The sequence below is a fragment of the Culex pipiens genome, chromosome 3, assembly GCF_016801865.2.
Source record: "Culex pipiens pallens isolate TS chromosome 3, TS_CPP_V2, whole genome shotgun sequence".
In the NCBI taxonomy this organism is placed as follows: domain Eukaryota; kingdom Metazoa; phylum Arthropoda; class Insecta; order Diptera; family Culicidae; genus Culex; species Culex pipiens.
The window spans coordinates 32,705,316-32,727,097 of record NC_068939.1 but is presented as its reverse complement, the minus strand read 5'-3'; the positions used below and the strand labels follow the sequence as shown (position 1 = coordinate 32,727,097).

The window sequence follows — 21,782 nt, the reverse complement described above, 5'->3', positions numbered from 1 at the left end:
CTTTGTTCTGCTGTTCGTAAAGCTGTTTCTTGACCCCTTTCCTTCCGATCTGCATACTAACCATGAAGGTGAAAACACATTTTTTCAAAAAAAAAAACATAGGTTTACGCTATTTTATTGGGAAATAGGTAAATACACTTATTTGGTAATTTGTCAAAAGGATGCAAAATGTAACTTTTCTGTCAACCCTACTATTTTTAGGACCTTTATTTGGACATTTTCTTGCTATTTCGATGCCAACATTTCAAAAAGCATCATGTACAAACCATGCGTTTTGAGAAAAACGCATTTGAATGTTGAGCATCCATTTTCAATTCCCATTTTAATATAAAAGCAAAATAAGATGTTCAAATGATAACAAACGATGAAAAACGTTGCTTTTGTTGATACTTGATCATCCATATTCAATAAAACATTATTTCCGTAATTTTATTTGAGAAAAACAAACATAACTTCTTTTGAAATCACCAACGTCGATATCACCCAGCTGTCACTGAGGGGGGCGCTTTGTTATGATTCGTTTTTCTTCGCCGAATGTACATGGCGCTTTTTTCATGTTGCTTTTTTTTCGTCACGAGGTTTATGTAGCCTTTTTTAAACATTAATTAAACAGACTTTACTAAAGTAACTTTTGCTCATTTTTGTTGGAGAGGTAGCTTATTAGAAGTACTTTCAGAATATACAATAACCCAGAAAGTGTCAAAATGCACATGATGCCTTTTGAAATGTTACCGTCGATTTCACCAGTAAAATTAGTACTTTTTAAACAAAAACCTGCACTCAAAAAAATATTCACGTTGAGGTTACCTGAAAAGTTATGTAGTATTTTTCCACTAGAGTTTTCACGTACCTTCTACGTGATAGCTTTAGTAGAAATGAAATTTGCTTGGACCGGTCGATTCACGTTCAATCTACGTGTTTGACATGTGAAAGCTAAATGTTTCAGCTAGTGAAACCTATATGAACGTTTTAGTAAACTTTATAGGAACCTTTTAGTCCTGTGGTCTGATTTCATTTTTTTTCTTTTGTTCGAAAAAGAAGGGCGATGCAAGATTTAATTTAAAATCAAAATTTTATTGAATTTTTCTGTTGCTTTTTCGTCGGTAACAAACCGATAACACGTAAAGGACTTCTTTCTCGGCCTGTCCCTACAAAGAACGCGGGTCGTGACCTTCGGCGCTGCTGTTGGCTGCCGGTGATCGCGTCACCTCAGCGATGTGCTGTCGAGTCTCTTGGCCACACGCAGAATTACCACCGGTAGCAGCGAAACCAGTTCATGGTCTTGCGTTACATCAGTCCTGTTGGCCACGAGATGGGTACTGAAATGGGAGATACATTGAGGCTCAACTAACACGAAGCTATGTTAAAAGTCTAAACCTTAACCTTAACTTTAGTCGCCAATCGACGGTTTCGCCAAACTGCGTAGGATTTACTAAAGTTGGAACACCTTTGGCGTCGACTGGCCAGGACCGACGAGAGGGTGATCGCAACCCGTTGGCCACATCCGTGGCATTTTGCACCACGGAAGCACCGGTTGGTAAGGTTCAAATTGGCCAGAATTCCAGTGGCCGCCGGGAAAAAGATGCATAGATCGGATTCTGCAAAAAAAAATCATTAATTATAAATATAATTATTCAAAGTTAACTTAACTTACCGTCTGTTTCATTTCGAAATAAATTTCACTAGCACAAGTCTGGCAGCAGGTCTTCACCGTACGCCATCAATTTTCATACTAAAAGTATCACGTAGAAATTCGGCCGAATGGCACACTCGAGTCTCGTTGAAGTTACATTTCAAAACACATAGAAGCTACATGAAAAAACCTAGTGGAAAAATACTATAAGGATTTTCACGTAACTTCAACGTGAAAACATTTTTTTGCCGGTACACTTTCACATTATTTTTACGTGTGTCACGTAAAACGAGCCTAGCGAGGGGAAAATCGGGGTTACGTGATTTTTCACGTAGCATCAACGTGTGGATTATTTTGAGTGTGCCCTTCAAGACTATTTTATCCTGAACAGCAAAACACTGCCTTCATATTGCATGTTCCATAATTGTGGGATGTTATTGTGCCTCCCACAATTGTGGAACACCTGAATTTTACTGATATTTTCACAAAAAAGTTATCAGACCATTCATAAAACATTACTAAGGGAGCGTTCTTTTATTACGTAACGCAGTAGGGGGAGAGGGGGGTCGGAGGACGTGTTACGCTCCATACAAAAATTTTAAAATTTGTATGGAAATTTTGTTACGAGGGGGGGAGGGGGTCTAAAAGTCCGATTTTTCGCGTTACGTAATAAAAGAACGCTCCCTAAGCATGAGTTTTATTGGTTTCAGAGTGTGAAGTCATTATTTTGTCAAAAAAAGTACTCCTGGAAAGAAAAAAAAGTTTGTTTACATCGTAAGAAAAAAGTGTTCCAAATTTGTGAATTTATGGGTTTTCTTTAAAAACTTGGTATAAAATGTTGAAATAAACAGACGGTCTATACACCAATCAAAAGATCGCAAAAAAAGCTTTCACATGAAGGTAAAAGCAAATCATTATGTTCAATTATCGATTTTCCATGATTTGCTGAACATTGGCCGATCTGTAAACTGTTCCGAATATGAGGGATGACCTCAGGGATGACTGTACTAAAAACTGATAAACGATTATTAAAAAGATTGTCCATGCAAAATATCGTGAAACAGTCCAGACTCAATTATCCGAAGCCCTCGGAAAAATTTCACTTTTGAAAATCGAATCACAAATTTTTTTTCGCTGCCTTATTTTTTAGCTTAAGTATGACCCCTAAATGAAAGAAACGTTTCAAATACATTCTAATCTGATGTGTTCAATTGTTAACCAACTAACATGTTGCATTGTTCCTCTTGCCCCAACGAGTTGTTCGTCTTGCCCCACTAGTTGAGTAGAACGCAGGAAAAATTAAAAAAAAACATTTTTTTACAAAAGAATTTTTAAAAACCTGTTCTATTAAAGCGGCCTGACCAACCTTTTCGGCTCAATTTTCACATTTTTGATCGTCAAAATTACAATTGTTATTTTTTCCATGGTTTCTTTGATGGAATCGGTTTGAAAAAATGTGTTTGCAGGTTGTTTTTATGTAAGTTTTAAGTGAAAAATTGGTCCGGCCCGCGGGCCGGATTGATTTTTGACGTAAAATGTAGATAAAAACGACTTGCATAAATATTTTTTCAAACTTTTGGAAAAGTTATGTTCACTGGTCATCTGAGAACCGATTCCATCAATGAAACCATGAAAAAATGTAATGTGTAATGTGTTTTAACGAGCATTTCCTTAGCCTGTTACACTTGCCCTACTTTCCCCTATTGTACTGGTTTTTTTTTTCGAAACGCACTTAATGAACTTGAAAAATGCAAAATTGAAGTTGATAAATCGACAACATTTTTATATATAATTTTTTAAACAATCGGATAACTAGTTTTTTTCAAACTCGACCCCGTTTATCCGATTCCTTGCTGCACAGCATAAAGTTATCACAATCACTCGTGACTGGCGTTTTGGCGCCTGTTATGGGATGGCGCAAAACAAGCTCCCCATCCACTCCACTGAGCTTGCGGGAGGAGCTCAGTTTGAGTTTAGTCGTCACCTCGTCCGGACGTGTATATCGGCAGGTGCAAACCACGTGGCTCGTTATCACGGTGAACCCATACAAAACCATGAGCGCACTACGCCGCGTCCTTAAATTTCTCCTCGGAGCCTTCGCAGTCGTCGCGGTCGTTGGGGATGTCCTCTGTGGAATGTTGCTGGATGGTGGTCGCAAAATGGTCCAGGCGCGCCCTTGGCGGGAAGTGGCGTTCTCCTGAAGTGTGGCTTGAGTCAAATACGCATTGCACTCTGGAGATGTTTGCACTTGTGAAAGTACATATATGTAGGAAGAATACCGCGGTGACGCCTTCCAGTGAAGAGAGCATGACCGAATCGAGAAGAAACGGTTGATGGATAGTGGATGTTTGAACTTGCGATGCGAAAAAGTGGCAATTATAGTGAGGTGCCAATGAACGGTGTTTAAATTGTAATGAGACTGCATAAATAGCTTTAGAAAGTATGTTTTGTGTGGATATTTGTCGAATAAAGATAGCTGAATACAATAATGTGGAAGGTTCTGGTGATTTCTGTATATTTTGTGATTGTGCCTTAGACCGTTGACTTGTTCGTTCTCTTATTATTTATGATGAAAATCCTTGAAGTGAGGGTTTTAAATATAAAACAAAATCGGGTTCAATGACAACTTAAATAACGTTTTGTATTTGACAAACGAACCTGAAAGACTGAAATTTGTTAAAAAGATTTCGTTTCGTGCGAGTAATTTAATTAAAAATGACAATAATCCTACTAAACAACATTATCTGTTCTCAGCTCGCGTGCGTCCACTCACAAATCTGATTACAGGGTGTAAACCTGCCGTAGCAGTAGGTGTATCTGATCAGTTTGCGATGGGAAATTCTCTCGCACTTGCTCACACATTGTTTCAAGTTGAGCCAGTTCTCCTCCGAGGTGTGCTGGTCATGCTGGATAAAAGTGGCTGACCGAGCCAGCAGTTAAATGTAGGCATTAACGAGAGCGTTTTCGGATTCTCTCTCAGAAGTTGGCAATGACCCTGGGCGCAAAAATAAATGCTACTTGATATTCTATCCATTTTCAAGTTCAACTGGGAGGATACTTGCTGTGCGCTGGATTTGAATTCAAATCGCAAACCGGAAGTAAATATTCTCGTTATGTAATTGGATGTTTTGTAGCGTACATAGTAATTGTCGTGTTTGGAGGATTGCAAAGATAAAATATATTACTGCTTGAAGACTATCCCTGTCATTATTTGGTTAAACTATGTATTTTACTGCACATAAAATGCTCATATAATAATCAAAAAACTGCTGAAGTTCTTTCAACAGTTTGGGGTTTCGTTTCATCATAACCCCAAATCAGTTCAAGATTTACTACCCTCGATAGCAAAAACGTCGTCATTGGCTGACCCACTAAACGTCGCAATCGTCAGCCGGAAAAAGGCTGTTAACAGTGAGTTTAAAAAAGTAACGGATACAAGCGGGTTACAAAAAAAGAAATCGGTTTTAAGTAAACCGGTTCCTCTTAAATTTTGCCTGTTGTAAACATATGTACGGAAGAAGCCAAAAAAGAATGATCGCAAAAGTTCGATTAATTGTGTCGCGTTGAAGTCACTTTCGCAAATATTATTACACTCAACCCCCGGTGGTTGGGCACTTTTTCGTTTGACACTTTTTTTGTTTGGACCCCGTAGAGAGCCTGGAGCTTATTAAGCTCCAGGCTCTCTAGGACTCCGTTGGTTGGTCAAAGTCAAACTAAAAAGTGACGAACTGTCACTTTTTACCACGGCTACGTCACGACTGTCATCCACATATGGGAGCGTTCTTTTATTACGTAACGCAGTAGGGGGGGGGGGAGGGGGGTCGGAGGCCGTGTTACGCTCCATACAAAATTTTTAAAATTTGTATGGAAATTTTGTTACGAGGGGGGGGGGGAGGGGGGTCTAAAAGTCCGATTTTTCGCGTTACGTAATAAAAGAACGCTCCCTATAAAGCGAGTGAAGTCAAAATCGAACCAAGATCGAACCAAGTTTTTGGCGCGTGGCTTTTGAAAATGTCGTATGCTCATCGGACATAAATTACAAAAATAAAAAGTTTTTTTAGTTTTTTTTTTCTTTTTTACAATTAATCTCAGGGGACAACTGGGGGAACAGTATTTTATTCCGTCAAGCACCTAGCACTGTGGTGTTAAGCACTAGCGTGCCCAGCTCTTTGAGGAAGGTGGGGCAATAATATGGAAGTTTTGAAAAATACGTCATTTGTGGACACCCCCTGACCAAATGTAGAACAAATTTCCGAGGATGGTGAGGCAGTTGCCCCATGTTGCCCCACCCTGTGCACGCTAGTGGTGTTAAGTGACAGCTAGTTTAAAGCATTTTCGACTGAAATTTAGAAAGTATTCTAAAAGCACAATTCATTTTAAACCAACGGTCAGGAAGAATCAAACTCATTTCTTTTTATTTCAAGAAAACGATGCCAACATTTAAAAAGCATCATGTACAAACCATGCGTTTTGAGAAAAACGCATTTGAATGTTGAGCATCCATTTTCAATTACCATTTTTATATAAAAGCAAAATAAGATGATCTAATGATAACGAACGATGAAAAACGTTGCTTTTGTTGATACTTGATCATCCATATTCAATAAAACATTATTTCCGTAATTTTATTTGAGAAAAACAAACATAACTTCTTTGAAATCACCAACGTCGATATCACCCTGCGGTCACTGAGGGGGGCGCTTTGTTATGATTCGTTTTTCTTCGCCGAATGTACATGGCGCTTTTTCATGTTGCTTTTTTTTCGTCACGAGGTTTATGTAGCCTTTTGTTTGACAGGTTGACAGGGCTATATAAACAGGGACTGCTGATGGCAGAGATTTTGTTTATGTTACTTTATTTAAAATTATTATTAAACAGACTTTACTAAAGTAACTTTTGCTCATTTTTGGTGGAGAGGAAGCTTATTAGAAGTACTTTCAGAATATACAACAAACCAGAAAGCGTCAAAATGTACATGATGCCTTTTGAAATGTTACCGTCGAAAACAGAAGCTATTGAGTTTTTTAGTCTAGTTTAGAGTGTTGTGTTGTATTACTTAAATCGTCAAATGGGACCATCCATAAACCACGTGGACACTTAAGGGGGGGAGAGTATGGCGATTGTCCACGCTCCATACAAATAAGTTTTTTTTTTGTATGGACAATTGTCCACGTGGTTAATGGATGGTCCCAATAGAACTTGGTTTTATTGATCTAATAAATATAAATGTTGTCAAATTTACGTAATAATTTTAATTATCTCGCAAATACATGCAAAAGATAGAAAAAACTAACTAAAAATAATTTGGGAACAAAATGTATGTATTTATTTCATACGACATACGACCTTTTCAAAAACCACACGTAAACAACATTGACAGCGTCTCTGGCGGAGACTTCAGGAAACACGGCGCTCACGCACACTATCATTGCAAACGTTTGGTAGTGTGTGTGAACTCCTTGTAAAAGGGGTGTCAAACTAAAACGTGACCCCGTTCCCATCCATCGGGGTTTGAGTGTATTTGAGTACAGTCATTCCACATTTTTGGAAAACTTTCGTGATAATTTGTCAATAGCATGCCAAATGCAGCTTTTCTGTCGACCCTACTATTTTTAGAACCTTTATTTGGACATTTTCTTGCTATTTCACTAGTTAAATTTGTACTTTTTGAGCAAACAACTTTATTTCAAGACTTTTTTTATCCAGAGCAGCAAAACACTGCCCCCAAATTGCCTGGTCCATAATTGTGGGATATTATTATGCCTCCCACAATTGTGGAACACCTGAATTTAACTAATATTTTCACACAAAAAAGTTATCAGATCTTTCATAAAACATCACTAAGCTTGAGTTTCATCGGTTCCAGTGTGTGAAGTAATTATATTGTAAACAAAATATGTACTCTTGGAGAGAACCAAAGTTTGTTTACATCCGTAATAAAAAAAATTGTTCCGAATTTGTGGTTTTCAAGGGTCAATGTTTTTCTTTAAAAACATGATATAAAACGTAAAAAATTACAGTCGGTCTATACATCAATCGAAAGATCCAAAGAAAAGCTTTCACATGAAGGTAAAAACAAATCATTATGTTCAATCATCGATTTTCTATGATTTTTCGAACATTGGCCGACTGTTCCGAATAGGAGGGATGACTGTATCTCAAATCCAGATGTGGTCACATTAGCTCACTTCAAATAAAAGGACTCATTTTTGCATAACAAAATACAAGGTTGAATTTACACAACAGTCGACGATAGTTAATTGGTGAACTCGATTTCGACGAATGGCTCGATACATTCTCCAAGATATGAAACGCAGATTTCGTTTGGAACAAATTTGCCAAAATGCAAATTTTCGCGGGCTCCCCATCGCAACCTTTTTTTGTTAGTTTCGTATCTGCATTAACCGGACTTAAAACACGTTTGTTTCGTCATTCATTTGAAGCTTTTGATTTCGGATGGTTAAATTTAGACAACTTTGTTACGTAATTATTTAGCCTTTATTGTCGAAATATTAAATTTAAAGCTATGTATAACAATATAGTTAATAAACTTGTTTTGAGAATTTGAGCAACACCTTTTGAAGGAGAAACATTAGCTTAAATTTAAACTATTATTGTCAGATTTTACGGAATCTGTTGGCAAAGCCTTAAACTTGACTACATTTAATGTATTTAATTTCAAAAAGTTAAAATTATCGTTTTTTAACTTTACCTTATTGTGTTTTTATGTAAAACTCGTGGAAATTTTCCTAAATTAAATTTCAGAACCTTACCCCCAAAACATCACACACATTCCTATTATTGTCAACGGTTTCGTTGAATTGCTGCTCGCCCCACATATGATACAGTCAACTCGCGGCCATATCCTTTCCAGTAGTTATTTAGTTTAGTTAGTCTTTTTGGTGGTGGGTTTTTGGGTCACCTTCGAAGCTGGCTTGCTGGGGAAAATTGCGAAAAGTGCCAGCTGCACCGAGCAGAGGGCCAGAGCGATGAGATTCTGAACCTGGAAACGATAATAGTAGTTTATGCAGCAAGTGGCAAAATTACGTTTTTTTTAGCACGAATCGTACAGGCTCTGCCGAGTTGGATAAAGGAGGTATTAGACTACGGCAAACAAACAAACTCGTAAATTTTGACAGTTTGCCAGTTTGTCTGCGTTGTTTGTTCGCCAACATTTGTTTGCAGAAACGTCAGCTTGCATACAATTTGTTTTCGAGTTTGTCAAACTGTCAATCGCGAAGGGTAAGTTTGTTTGTTTGCCATAGTCTAATACGTCCTTAAGTATGGCGGATGAATGTCAAAAAAATCGAGTTTGTTTCTACCCTTTAAGTAGGCATTAGGTTATGACAAACAAACTCGCACGTTTTGACAGTATCTCTATTTGTTTGTTTGCCTGCATTTGTTTGCCGAATCGTTAGCCTGCATACGTTTTGAGTTTTGCCGCAAACAAGTTTGTGAATTTGGAAAACTGTGAAATACGGAAAAATGCGAGTGTTTGTGTTTGACATAGTCTAATACCTGCTTTTGTTTGGAATCCGTGTATTTTTATTACTTTCCAATACAAATACTGAAAAGTTGAACTTTTCAGCTCTCAATTTAGATCTTTAATGAAGTTTTAACCTTTTCTTTTACAGGAAAAGTAAATATTTTCAAAACGTAATGCAAAAAATAACAGTGCACTCAACCCCCGGTGGTTGGTCACTTTTTCGTTTGACACTTTTTTGTTTGGACCCCGTTGGTGACGAACTGTCACTTTTTACACGGCGCTCACGCACACTATCATTACAAACGTTTGGTAGTGTGTGTAAACTCCGTGTAAAAGGGGTGTCAAACTAAAAAGTGACCCCGTTTGTTTGACAACAGTTGTTGTCAAACCAACGAGGTTTGAGTGTATTTAAATTTTGATTTTAGAAAAAAATCTATAGTTACCACAATAAAATCGTTCCGCAACACAATTCCATACAGCAGCCATGACAGAGAAACCAAAGTACCAGCACAAATAATGGGGAATGGTAGTCCTTCAGTGCATTTTTTCTTCAAAATTTCTCCCTGAAACGACAAAAAATAAATTATTTCCTACCTATAATTGAAAAACAAGCCATTTTGGTCCTACCAATCCCAGCAGCGGCATCCCGACGAGCAGCAGCAGAATCACGGTCAATATCACGCCGAATCTAAACTCCACCAACTGCGGATCCTCGTACTGTACGTAGGATAAAATTCCGGCAACAACCGCTCCCGCAACCCCAATCTGTCCCCAAACCTTGGTTTTTGCCGCCCCCACCGTGAACAGATAGAAGGCACACACGTACACGATGTTCAGCGCGAGCCCGATGAAGTTCACCTGGATCATCGCATCGTCCCGCAGCATCTGTCCAAACTGGATGTTCAGCAAGCAGAACACACTTCCGCCGAGGAACGGCCCGGCGGAAAAACCCTCGGTGCTGCCACGCTTCCGGATATCATTGATTACAAAAACTCCGCTGAAGAACTGGACTACCGTAATAATGGCTGCGCTCATCCCGATCCGGTCCTTGTAAGGCTCCAGGGTCACGGCCAGGGCTTCCATGTTGATCGACGTTTGTGATATTTCCAAGGTTGGGGACAAATTGCTGGCACTGCTGCTGCTGCTGTCGATGCCACTGAATTGGGTTCTACCCAATTACATAATATAATTCGAATCTATTTAAACTCCACTTCAATCTACCGCAATCAAATTGTTCAAAGATAAGAGGAGGCTGAGCTGGGTTGGGCTGGGAGAAGATAGTGTGCGGCTACACGAAACGCAATCACCACATTCTGTATACGCGATGTGGCAAAATAAAAACAAGTCATTTAGTCATTCAGGCGCCGTATGAATGGTTTAGTATGTTTTCATGCTTAATCCATTCCACTGTATTCGCATTCGAAGTTGGGTTCCCCCCTCTTTCAGTGGGGAGAGTGGGCTGTAGGTGGGTTGTGTAGAAAGATAGAGAATAAGAGAGGAGCTTTCGATGTTGCCAAGAGCTTTTCCGGTAGCATAACGGTTGGTAACGGTGTTCGATCAAAGCTCATTAAACAACCATGCGTCTGCTTTAAGGACCTTCCCAACCCCCTTTGACATTGAACTTGCTGTTATCCTATGGATTTGCACACGTTCGACTGAAAAAAGATGAGTAATTAGATTTTCTGGACAAAAACAGCTTTGCTCTCATAAAAATCTGGAGTTTTTTTTAAAAGGACCAATAAACCAAATTTACAGTTTTTGCGGTTGACTCAAGGCGGTTCTAAAAACACCCAAAAAGATAAAACTGGAAATTTGGTTTATTGGACCTTTTAAAAAAAACTCCAGAAATAGACTAGCTTATTACTAAACCTAAATGTATTTTGAGTGCTGCATCCTTTCTTTGTTGTCACTTGAAATAGCATGCTTTGATTTTTTGATATATAAATTGATACATGAGCAATTCTCTGAGATTTCGGTCATTCGAGTTTTTCTTTGTATTTTTTTATTCTGGCTGAAATTTTTTGAGTGCCTTCGTTATGCCCAAAGAAACCATTTAGCATCATTAGTTTGTCCAAATAATTTTCCATGCAAATTTGGCAGCTGTCCATACAAAAATGATGGATGTAAATTTAAAAATCTGTATCTTTTGAAGGATTTTTTTTACCAAGTTGTAGATATGGATACACTGAAAAAAATATACAAGGTAAAAACTTTTTTGTGGGCAAAAATGGGCACTTATTTAAATAAAAAAAAACGTTACTTAATCCACCTTTAGGTGGTTGGTGCCTTCCTCACAGTCATAAAGTGAATACACAACAAAGCGTATAAATAAGACTAATTTTTATCAAAATATCAGAGATCAGGCTTCAAAAAAAGTGTATTGAAAACACTTAAGTGCTTATAACTTTTGATAGGGTTGCCATATCTTCAATTTTTTGGGCTCGTTGGAAAGGTCTTTTGATTACCTATCCAACGGGACTATCCATAAACCACGTGGACACTTTTTTGGGAATCTCAACCCCCCCCCCCCCCCCCTTCGTGGACAATTGCCCATACAAAAAAAATCTTTTTTGTATGGAGCGTGGACAATCGCTTACCCCCCCCCCCCCCCCTAAAGTGTCCACGTGGTTTATGGATGGTCCCCAACGATGTGTCGCCTAATAGATCCGGACAACTTTTTCATCAAAATATTCGAGATCCGGCCTCAAAAAAGTGTATAAATAACACTTAAGTGCTCATAACTTTTGATGGGGTTGTCAGATCTTTAATCAAGGGGCTGGAAACTATAATATTACTTAGGAATACTGAGTATACTAATGATATTCTAGTATACTTGTTAGTATACTAACCGAAAATCAATAAACTGTTAGTACATTAAGATACTCTCAGTATATTGGTAAGTATACTGGCGGTTTCCAACCCCTTGTCTTTAATCTTCTGGACGCGTTGGAAATACCTTTCTAACAATATATGGCATGACGGGTTTTCTTACAAAAACCACCTTTTTTACAATCTTCCGAAGTTTAGCTAAAACCGTTTTTTTTTGCATAACTTTTGAAGTACCGATCAAAAAATTAAATTTAAAATCATCAAAAAAATTTACCGTGTATCATTTTTTTCAGTGTAGTCCTTATCCATACCTACAATCACGGACGTCGCTACAACTTTGCTGAAGACACCAAATCGATCAAAAAATCCTTCAAAAGATACAGATTTTTTAATTTTCATACATCATTTTTGTATGGACAGTTGCCAAATTTGTATGAAAAATTATATGGACAAACTAATGAAAAATCAAAGCATGCTGTTTGAAGGGACTGAAAATAAATTGACAGATGGGGCAATATTGATATCGAGAAGATCGACAACCGTAGAGTCGACTGTATTGCGTTCGAAAATAAAAATTGAATAATTTATTTATGCTATCAATCGCAATTCAAGAACAATTACAGTTTTTGTAAAATACTGTTGGGATATTAGTACGGTTAAATTTGGCCAGATTTCACAGCCTTAACCAAATCTCGGTATTATTTTTATTTGGTAGTAGATACCTATGATAGAAGAGCAACGACCCAGCCACACCAGCTTGATGTATTTAATGGCAAGGGCAAGGATGTTTCATGCAGGGCACTAACGAACCTTATCGTTCAGTGCTCTAGTCATACTCTCAAGCATGGATTCCAGCAGGACATTTGACTATAAATGGTGAATCCTTCCAAGCTGGTGGTATCAGTTGTGATACAAACTATTCGATAAGATAAATCGAAATGAATCCGTCAAAGCTTTCAATCTCAACTGTTCTGATTGCGTTCTGTGTATTTGCATTTATAGAAGTGGCGAATTCTAATCCTACCATGGGTAATGTAGAAATTGTTGAAGAGTTTTATAATTACATGATAAGAACCTTTGCACATTCTAGACCTCTTCGGCGGCTACGAGATCGTATCGGTGTGCATGACCAACTGTGCCCAGTGCAAACGGATGTACGGAACGTTCTTCGACGGCCAGGTTTGTGCCGAGGCGTGCCTGGAGTTCAAAGGGAAAATCATTCCGGACTGCGAAGATATAGGCTCGATCGCGGGCTTCTTGAATCGTGCTGAGTTGAAGAAGTACGCCTAGAAATGAACTCTTATTGTACTTAAGTTTTTCTTTAAACAATAAGACCTTAAAACTATGCATGGAAATAAATAAATAATAAAAAATGATCCTAAATCTGCCCATTTCAAACTGCGTGCCCGACTGCGTACTCTACCTACAAAAAAATCATGGATTATGGAAAATCACACCTGCACACCATGGAATGAAAGGCCGTAAGAGCATTGTCGTACCGCCCCTTTAAAAAAAAATATGTTGCTCCATTTAACACATTATGTTTTTATGTTGCTGATTGCGTTACCAAAGGTTACCATGATCGATACCAAACCGCTGCAAACAAATCACATTTCCACCTTCACATTTCTTTCCGTGTATCCCACCTTCCCCTCTTTTCTGACAGTTCGGGGTGTCAGTCTGTTTTGTTGCGTGAGCGGATTGTCTTTAAAAATTGGATTTTCCAATAAAAGTTTCACCAGGAAGTTGACCGGATTTCCACAGAATGTTGTCCCGAGCCGGAAGAATCCTTGTCCGCAGTTCGCTGAGTGGCAAAATCAGCACAATTCAGGTGAGTTGATTTACCTTTCTGGGTGGAAGTGATTTCATAACCACAATGTTTACCTTTTTCGTAGGAGCTGGCAGTGACCGGGTCTGGAGCGAACCGGTGTTATCACATAGCTGCGTGCGGAAGTCGGTTCGAGGGTCTGAACACAAATAAGGTCACGAAATGGCAGAACCGTTTTGTTCACCCGGCGATGGCTGCCGTTTTGGTGCGTAATATCAGTACCAACGATGCGGATAAGAGTCTGTTCGAACATATTCCGGAACCGCCACCAATACCGGTTGCGCCAGAAGTGGCTGACCTGGTGGCTGGAGCAGAGCCAACGTTTGCCTCGCTCGGGCTTGGAGGGTGGTCCCCGGTTGGTATGGTTCAGAACTGTATGGAGTTCCTGCACATTACGGCGGATCTACCCTGGTGGGGTTGTATTGCCATCGGAACGGTTTGCGTGAGGATGTTACTGTTTCCGTTGGTGATTGCGAGTCAGCGTAACGCGGCCAAAATGAACAACAACATGCCACAGATGCAGGTGCTGCAGATGAAGATGACGGAAGCGCGGCAGGCTGGAAACGCGATCGATTCCGCCCGGTACGCCCAGGAGATGGTGCAGTTTATGAAGGAGAAGGACCTGAACCCGCTGAAGAACATGCTGGTTCCGTTGGCACAGGCTCCGATCTTTATTTCCTTTTTCATGGGCCTACGCCAGATGGCGAACGTACCGGTAGATTCGCTCCGCGAGGGAGGTCTCTTTTGGTTCCCGGATTTGACCATCTGCGATCAGTTTTACGCTCTGCCCATCATCACCAGTATCACGATGTTCCTGACGATCGAGCTGGGCACGGACAGCGCACGAATGTCGGCGGCCAACATGCAAACCGTCCGGTACGTGCTGCGAGCGATGCCGCTGTTCATCCTGCCGTTCACCATCAACTTCCCTGGCGCCATCTGTCTGTACTGGGTGTTTAGCAACTTCTTCTCGCTGGTGCAGGTTGGCTTCCTGAGGATTCCCGCCGTGCGAGATTACTTCAAGATTGACCGGTTGATCACCCACAAACCGGAAACGCTTCCCATCAAGAAGAAGAAGTTTGCGGAGGGCGTTAAAGAATGTGAGTTGTTTTAAAATTATCATCATTAAGCAGGCACTAAGCCAAATTTACTCTTTTTCCAGCCTGGACCAACATGAAAATCACCCGCGAGCTGGAAGAACGTGCCCGAATCGACGAAATTTCTTTCCAGAAAGCCGGCAAAGGCCCACTGGTGAAAACGTACAAGTACGACCCTACGGCGCCACGACCAGCGGGAAACGCCATCAATGCTAAGAAACGGTAGAAGCAGGAAGAGAACTTTCCCAATGTGAATACAAAGCGACTTTTACTTTAAACAATTAAAAATAAAGCTGTAGTTTATTGTTTAACCAACACTTCACTCTCCCTCCCCCTACTGAATCGGCACCGCAATGCACTGGTTGATGACCTCGATGAGGTGGGTATTTTCCAGAGCCGCAGCGACCCGTTCCTTATCCGCCAGCTGCTTGTTGACGGCGTTCTCGGACGCGTGCGTACCCGGATTGATTTCGACCGAAACCTTAAATCGCGGTGGCAGGGCCCGCAAAAGCTTCACGCGAATCGACAGGCCAATCAGGGTGGCCATGCTGCAGTGTGGAATCGTCGGAGTGAACAGGACCTTGACGAAGTTCTTCTCGTTGTCCACCGTTATTAGGCTCTGCTCGAGAACGTGCAGCTCTTCCAGCGTTAGGGGATGTTCGGGGTCGTTTATGTTGCGGATAAGATCTGGAAATTTAGAACAAGTTGAAAAAAGTTCTTTGAATTTAAACAAATCTTCACACTTACCAAAGATCTCCCGCTCGTCAAACGGATCAGCTACGTCGTCGTTTTCATCGTTCTCCGTGTATTTGCGCTCTTCACTCCTTTTGTAAACATTGGGGTTGATGTTCTCTAATTCGCTCATCCTGTAGTTTATCAACTAAATACAACAAAAATTCAATGTCAGTTCAGGCAAAGCTTGGCGAACTACCTACTTTGTGGTCTAAATTTTCTAAATGTTTGAATTTGCTGGAACTACGCAGGAATTTTGAATTTTTATCAACACAGCTGACGATAGCGAATGAAAAAAAATTGACGTTTATGCTGTTTTGTTTACGTAGAAATAGCGCATGTGCTGAGTTTAGTTGCAGCGGTACGAATTTTTATGCTCCGCTTTCCTCTCTGATGAAAAGAGCTTTTTTCAGGTGGAGACGCACCATACTTTAAATCCTCGGAGCTTTGACCTTCGCAAATAAAATCTAGTTTTTTTAATCCAAAAAGATGTTGAGCAATTCCATGTCAAATATAAGGAATCGGTTGTACCCGGCCCTCTCAAATTTCAATTTGTATGGGAAAACCCTTTTTTTTATTTTTAAGTTTATAAAATCCACGTTTCACGCTGTACTTAAACTGGATTCATATATATTTTTTTTCATAAAATTATTTTTATTAGGTCCTTTTCGGTACTGGGACCTGGTTAGGACCGAGTCGGCTTTTGTAATTACATTTGACTTAATAATTACAGAGGATCTTGTGTGTAAATGTTAGTGGGAGGGGAGCCGATTACCCGCGGCCTACTCGGGGTTAGTAGGGAAGGGATTGATGTTAAGGACAAGGCGTGGGAAGGGAAGGGGGATTGTGTAGGGGTCTTGGTTGGCTCTGCTGGCCTTTGCGTTTTGTCCTCAGCCGCAACTCGGTGACCAGCTGCTGGGGCGATCTTGCTGGATTCATATTCGGATGCTCTGGAAGGTGCTCTACAACTTTCTCCAAGACAGTATGGTGCTAGCTTGCTTCTGAAAGAAGATACAGCGTCCTCAAAACTCGTCTAAAACGTGATTTTCGAGCAAAAAAAACACGTGCTATAGTGTCTTAATCGGGCTGTAGTGAACAGATTTGGATGCTTCAAGTTGCAAAAGAAAGATATTTTATCCTCTGTTTGACCATCGGAAATAATCAAACCAACCGGCCACTCTGGTTCCGGATCGATCCGGATTATTCTACGGTTTTGTTCTGAAACGCTATTTTTTTCCCCCAAATGACAATAAAACATGTGTAACATTGTTTTTTCGACGGTTTTTTTATGGAAAAAGTTTGGTTGGTGTTCTTTTAGCATTAAAAAACAATTTTCCAAATATAGTGGTTTGAAATACTCATGTTTCGTAATGTTTAACATATATAAAGAAATTTCTATTGAATTGTCATATAAACCAAACAAAGATATCAAAAGTTAAAAATCGCTTGAAGTGTGTTGGAGGAACTTTAAAATGACAAACTTACAACATTTAATTAAATGCTTTATCAAAATTCAATCAAACTTAGTAGATTAATTAGGTGTACGGACACTTTTTTGGCCTAGATTTGAGACTTTCATTAGTAAATTATTTTTGTTATTTTTTATTTGAATTTTTTTGGCAAATCAATGTCAAGGTTGTAATGAGGATATTTTCCCACGTCGGTTGGTTTATAAAAGTTGGAACTTTACTATAAAATTAGGAATTATAACAGCGAATAATGATTCCGTACAGGGCTGTACGGACAATTTTTTGATAGGTACACTGTAAGTGGTTATAAGTTTTAATAGGGTTGTCAGATCTTGAATGTCTTGTACTCGTTAGAAAGGTCTTTTCAATAAAAAATGTATAACATGATAGGTTTTCTTACAAAAAAACACCCTTTTTACAATTTTCCGAACTTCAGCCAAAATCTTTTTTTTTTTGCATAACTTTTGAAGTACTTTACTAAACTTCATAATTTTCAATAGGAACTTGTAGGACCCCAAGACGAATCGAATGAGACCAAAACGGTTAAAATCGGTTCAGCCAGTGCTGAGATAATCGAGTGCATATTTTTGGTGCACGGACCAACACACACAGACATTTGCTCAGAATTTGATTCTGTGTCGATATGTTTACGTGAAGGTGGGTCTAGGAGGTCAAACAAGGAAGTTCATATTTCGAGTGTTTTTATAGCCTTTCCTCAGTGTTTTTTGAAGTGCTCCAAACTTCTAAATTTTCAAAAAACCGAATACTGGAATCGATCCTCCAGCCAATTTTACATAAAGTCTCTGTATTGACCATTGTCCTAAGTCCAATCCATGTGAAGTTACAGCGGCTTAAAAAAAATAATTTTCATAAATTTTGTCAAAATCTGATGTTATTTTTTAGTTTTAACTAATTTTTAAAAAATATATGAGTAGGTGGGGTACATCCAAGGGAATGATGGAAAGAGAGGAATCATAAATCCGTATAAATTATTTCAAGATTTTTCAGGTGTAAACTGAAAACGCGATCAAAAATTAAAGTGGAAGAATTAGGCTTTTAACTGCTTATTTATTTGTCGGTGTACAGGACACCGCACTGTTTAATCATTTTCTGACGTACATTCAATTTTGCAGTCCAAACCCAGTCATTGAATAGGAAAAATAAAATTCTTTTTCAAATTTTCTCTTCTTGATTTGTGTACACCTACGTCGAAGACCAAGATTGTTTACTTTTTGCTCTGTGGTCTGACCAAGGGGGTGTGGCTGCCAATAGAGTTATCTGAGCCCGATCTCACGCACACTAGCTTACCATTTGTTTTTGCTGACGGGTACAAATTTTAACCTAAAAATCCTTCGTGTACAAACACGAAATACATGCGCACGTAGATAACTCAATCCCCCGCGTTGTCAGACCAAAATCCAGCATAGAGATATCCACGCGCGAGAGTGTGTTAGTTTGGAGTTTAGTTACACGCAGACACAGGCAAATCGAGTAGAATGATTCGTCAGTCAAAATCAGCTGTGTCCTTTGTTATACCACGAGCACGTGGTAAACAGCTGGTTTTTACACACTGGTAAACAGCATTACACTTTTTTCAGTTCACTTTTACACACTTGTATGGGATTTTTCAGTTCAAGTATGATTACACACTTTCGTGTAATCATACTTGAACTGAAAAATCCCATACATGTGTGTAAAAGTGAACTGAACAGTGTGTAATGTTGATTATCAGTGCAGGCGACTAGTCTACTCGATTTGCCTATGTTTGCGTAAAAATAGTGTAAACAAAATCAGCTGCTTGAAATTCAGCCAATCACAACCCGCATAGTCAACAACCATACAGTCACCATTTGTCGAATGATTTTTCCTAAATGATCTTAATAATACACCAAATAGGGTGCAACCGTACATTTTCCATTCCCCAAACAATCCTACAATTTATTAAATAGGTCGTTAGGTAATGTTACAATACATTTTTACAAGGGATTTTTTTCGTGGATCATAGGCATACCCTACCCCAAACTGTTCAATTCTTATTTTATGTGAACCGTACCACAAATTAATAAAATATGATTTTAAATGGTGAACTGCTTTACCGACACTTACCGACACCATTTGAAAAGGGAGGAGCCAAAAAAAAAACTTTACAAATGTTCTGGGAACTATGGATTTAATGGGAATGGTAAGTATATGATTATTAATGGTGAGCTTTTTTTTGTAATGTCCGGGATTTGTTACCGCTTGATGATGATGTCTCCTGTTGATTCTTCTGTGGTTGCTGCCGCCTTATCTAATTGAGCTATCTCAGTTACATTACGTTTGGCGGTTTAAAATGCATTTTATTATGAAATGTGGCCTCAAAATTTATCATAAATATATCGTAACATGTATGGTAGAACCATACAAATTAATTATAGACCAATCACATGGCGAACAGTTATCGTTCTGATAATGGTCAATCAATTGTTTAAATTATTTGGACTTATAAAAATTATCACGAAAATAAATTAGCTTTACATACAAACTATATGGCAAACAGGTATATCGTTCCATGAATTGTTGAACAATGGTTTGAATTGTTGGGACTTAGGAAAATTTTCGCTGAATTCAGGTATATCGTTCCATGAATTGTTAAAGTATTATTTGAATCATTCGGACTTAAGATTTTTTTTTTGCTGTAGTTCATTTGGCTCAATCATACAATACCTGTTTCAAATAATCCTAAGCGTTAGGCGAACAGTTATATCGTTCCATGAATTGTTGTACAATTGTTTGGATTATTGGGACTTAAGAGTTTTTCGCTGAACTTCAAGTTGGAAATACTACGTCGGCTATGGTACCCTTATGTTTTAACAATAGCTGTTCCGAAAAATCCTTACCATATGGCGAAAAGTTATATTTCTCCATGAATTGTTCAACAATTGTTTGAATCATTGGGACTTAAGAAAATTTTCGCTAAAATTCATTTTTGGCTCAATCATACAAAAACGGATTGAAATAATACCAAACATATGAGGAATAATTATATCGTACCATTAATTGTTGTGCAATTGTTTCAATTATGAGGACTTAGGAAATTTAGGAAATTTTCCGCTTAGGTTTCTTTGACTAAATCATACCAAGTATCATAACTTTTATCATACCGGCTACAGTACTATTATGTTCTAACAATAGCTGTTTCGAACCATCCTAATCGTATGACGAATAGATACCGTTCATTAAATTGTAGGAAAAAAAATCAACCATTCGAATATGTCAAGATAAGTGCAACAATTCGGGAAATAGTACCATTTTAATTTTGTTATATGGTCGTGACATTATATCAACAATATCACAAATGGTAACCATACCAGAAATAATTTTCTTATGATTTCGACAGTTTCACCTTTGGTATTTGATTATGCGGGAATCGATCAAAACCAAAACAATACTTTAAATACGAATACTAACACAGAATCATGGTGTGCGTGAGAGAAACCGTGGAGATCTCTATAGAGTTATCTACGTGCGCATGTATTGCGTGTACGTACACGAAAAAGATTGAGGTTAAATTTTGTACCGGCCAGCAAAACAAATGGCGTGCTAGTGTGCGTGAGATCGGGCTTAGATAACTCTATAAAGCTGACAGACCAAAGCGGGTTTGGCAGCCAATCCCCCTGTCAGACCAAAGAGCAAAAGATAAACAAACTCAAGACACTGATATTGGTGAACACAAATAAGGCAAGACAATTTTGCAACAAAAATATTTTATCAACAAAAAATATACTTTGGAGCTAAGAAAAATAGTCTATCGCCTATAAAATGATTCAATTAATCGACTTCTTATCGATAACAGATAAAATAAAAAGATTTATAGCACTTTTTGTTTATTTAAAATTTTAACCAAATTTTCGGTGTTTACCTAAAGCATCTTGCAATAAAGTATGCGGAATTGTGAATCTTATTCTTACTTCATCTCCTTGGGTCTGACAGGTTTATCATGGATGTTGGTCTGGTCTAGGCGAGGGATAGGACACAGCACCTTCCTGGGTACATCATGTCAATCATGTGAAAGGTATTTAAATCCAGAAATTTTGGAAGGAGTACTCGAAGGAGTATCTTTTTATTTTACGAAATTGGGCATATCTCAAAACTGATAATGTTTTTAGGGAAATTGTAAAAAAAAACTTTTCTCTAAGGAGCGGCCGTGGCTGACTGGTTACGGTGTTCGCTTTGTAAGCGAATGGTCCTGGGTTCGATTCCCATCTGCTCCCAACGAGAAAGTATAGGAAATATAAATCTTGAAACTCTGAACATGTACGAAAAATCAAAGTCGCTCGAGTCGGGGTTCGATCCCCCGTCCTTTGGATTGGTAAGCAAAAATGCTAACCACTAGGCCATCGCGACTTGGTGAGCTATTACTGGAATTAGGAATACTGTTACCACCATCAACTATATACGCGCTGGGTCCTTGTCCATTTGACAAGGGTTCGGAAGTTCTAAATAACGTTTGAATCTGATTGGTCCAAACGTTCTTCAGGGCGGGGCTTGTCGACAAAGCTGAAGTACCTCGCGCTCGGCTAGCCAGCGTAGAAATGGGTCACCGAAGCTCGGCAGAGCTAACACCTTCCAAATGCCTATGCGAGTTATTTGCATGTATAGAATGAGAGCTAAAAATACATGGAAACAACTCAATTTGTAAGAAGCGACCGCGTGGTCCCGTTTGGTT

The 21,782-nt window shown here is 38.9% G+C and overlaps 4 protein-coding genes and 1 long non-coding RNA gene across 6 annotated transcripts; 3 read left to right on the top strand and 2 right to left on the bottom strand.

Annotated features, from left to right (window-relative positions):
* The first annotated feature begins 783 nt into the window (after positions 1-783).
* Positions 784-1,649, top strand: LOC128093514 (uncharacterized). Its single transcript, XR_008212548.1, has 2 exons — positions 784-1,316; positions 1,395-1,649. It is a non-coding gene; the product is annotated as an uncharacterized LOC128093514 (long non-coding RNA).
* A 6,459-nt stretch (positions 1,650-8,108) lies between these two features.
* Positions 8,109-10,488, bottom strand: LOC120430442 (sugar transporter SWEET1). Its single transcript, XM_039595558.2, has 3 exons — positions 9,747-10,488; positions 9,563-9,682; positions 8,109-8,636 (listed from the first exon to the last, which is right to left on the bottom strand). Exons 1-3 carry the CDS (start codon positions 10,200-10,202, stop codon positions 8,520-8,522), a joined length of 693 nt encoding a protein of 230 aa, XP_039451492.1. The 5' UTR covers positions 10,203-10,488; the 3' UTR covers positions 8,109-8,519.
* Positions 10,489-12,858: 2,370 nt separating this feature from the next.
* Positions 12,859-13,324, top strand: LOC120429935 (eclosion hormone). The gene is made up of 2 exons (XM_039595033.2): positions 12,859-12,977; positions 13,039-13,324. Exons 1-2 carry the CDS (start codon positions 12,887-12,889, stop codon positions 13,236-13,238), a joined length of 291 nt encoding a protein of 96 aa, XP_039450967.1. The 5' UTR covers positions 12,859-12,886; the 3' UTR covers positions 13,239-13,324.
* Positions 13,325-13,595: 271 nt separating this feature from the next.
* LOC120430392 (mitochondrial inner membrane protein OXA1L) lies at positions 13,596-15,188 on the top strand. Its single transcript, XM_039595499.2, has 3 exons — positions 13,596-13,779; positions 13,844-14,876; positions 14,939-15,188. Exons 1-3 carry the CDS (start codon positions 13,714-13,716, stop codon positions 15,097-15,099), a joined length of 1,260 nt encoding a protein of 419 aa, XP_039451433.1. The 5' UTR covers positions 13,596-13,713; the 3' UTR covers positions 15,100-15,188.
* On the bottom strand, positions 15,140-15,945 carry LOC120430400 (MIP18 family protein galla-2). Of its 2 annotated transcripts, none has more exons than XM_039595511.1 (3): positions 15,809-15,945; positions 15,621-15,753; positions 15,140-15,560 (listed from the first exon to the last, which is right to left on the bottom strand). In XM_039595511.1, the coding sequence occupies exons 2-3, from the start codon at positions 15,736-15,738 to the stop codon at positions 15,208-15,210; spliced, it is 471 nt and encodes a 156-aa protein (XP_039451445.1). In that variant the 5' UTR covers positions 15,739-15,753; positions 15,809-15,945; the 3' UTR covers positions 15,140-15,207. The 2 variants fall into 2 exon arrangements, with proteins under 2 accessions (XP_039451445.1, XP_039451440.1); XM_039595506.2 differs by having other exon boundaries at positions 15,805-15,943.
* Positions 15,946-21,782: the final 5,837 nt, after the last annotated feature.

What these genes read in the sequence shown, in the direction of transcription:
- LOC120429935 (XM_039595033.2), top strand. Translation starts at nt 12,887, where the DNA reads ATGAATCCGTCAAAGCTTTCAATCTCAACTGTTCTGATTGCGTTCTGT. An exon ending in GAATTCTAATCCTACCATGG is followed by an intron (nt 12,978 to 13,038) that starts GTAATGTAGAAA and finishes TGCACATTCTAG; the next exon opens with ACCTCTTCGGCGGCTACGAG.
- LOC120430400 (XM_039595511.1), bottom strand. Translation starts at nt 15,738, where the DNA reads ATGAGCGAATTAGAGAACATCAACCCCAATGTTTACAAAAGGAGTGAA. An exon ending in TGACGAGCGGGAGATCTTTG is followed by an intron (nt 15,561 to 15,620) that starts GTAAGTGTGAAG and finishes CTAAATTTCCAG; the next exon opens with ATCTTATCCGCAACATAAAC.
- LOC120430442 (XM_039595558.2), bottom strand. Translation starts at nt 10,202, where the DNA reads ATGGAAGCCCTGGCCGTGACCCTGGAGCCTTACAAGGACCGGATCGGG. An exon ending in GGATGCCGCTGCTGGGATTG is followed by an intron (nt 9,683 to 9,746) that starts GTAGGACCAAAA and finishes TTGTCGTTTCAG; the next exon opens with GGAGAAATTTTGAAGAAAAA. An exon ending in TGCGGAACGATTTTATTGTG is followed by an intron (nt 8,637 to 9,562) that starts GTAACTATAGAT and finishes TATCGTTTCCAG; the next exon opens with GTTCAGAATCTCATCGCTCT.
- LOC120430392 (XM_039595499.2), top strand. Translation starts at nt 13,714, where the DNA reads ATGTTGTCCCGAGCCGGAAGAATCCTTGTCCGCAGTTCGCTGAGTGGC. An exon ending in GCAAAATCAGCACAATTCAG is followed by an intron (nt 13,780 to 13,843) that starts GTGAGTTGATTT and finishes CCTTTTTCGTAG; the next exon opens with GAGCTGGCAGTGACCGGGTC. An exon ending in TGCGGAGGGCGTTAAAGAAT is followed by an intron (nt 14,877 to 14,938) that starts GTGAGTTGTTTT and finishes CTCTTTTTCCAG; the next exon opens with CCTGGACCAACATGAAAATC.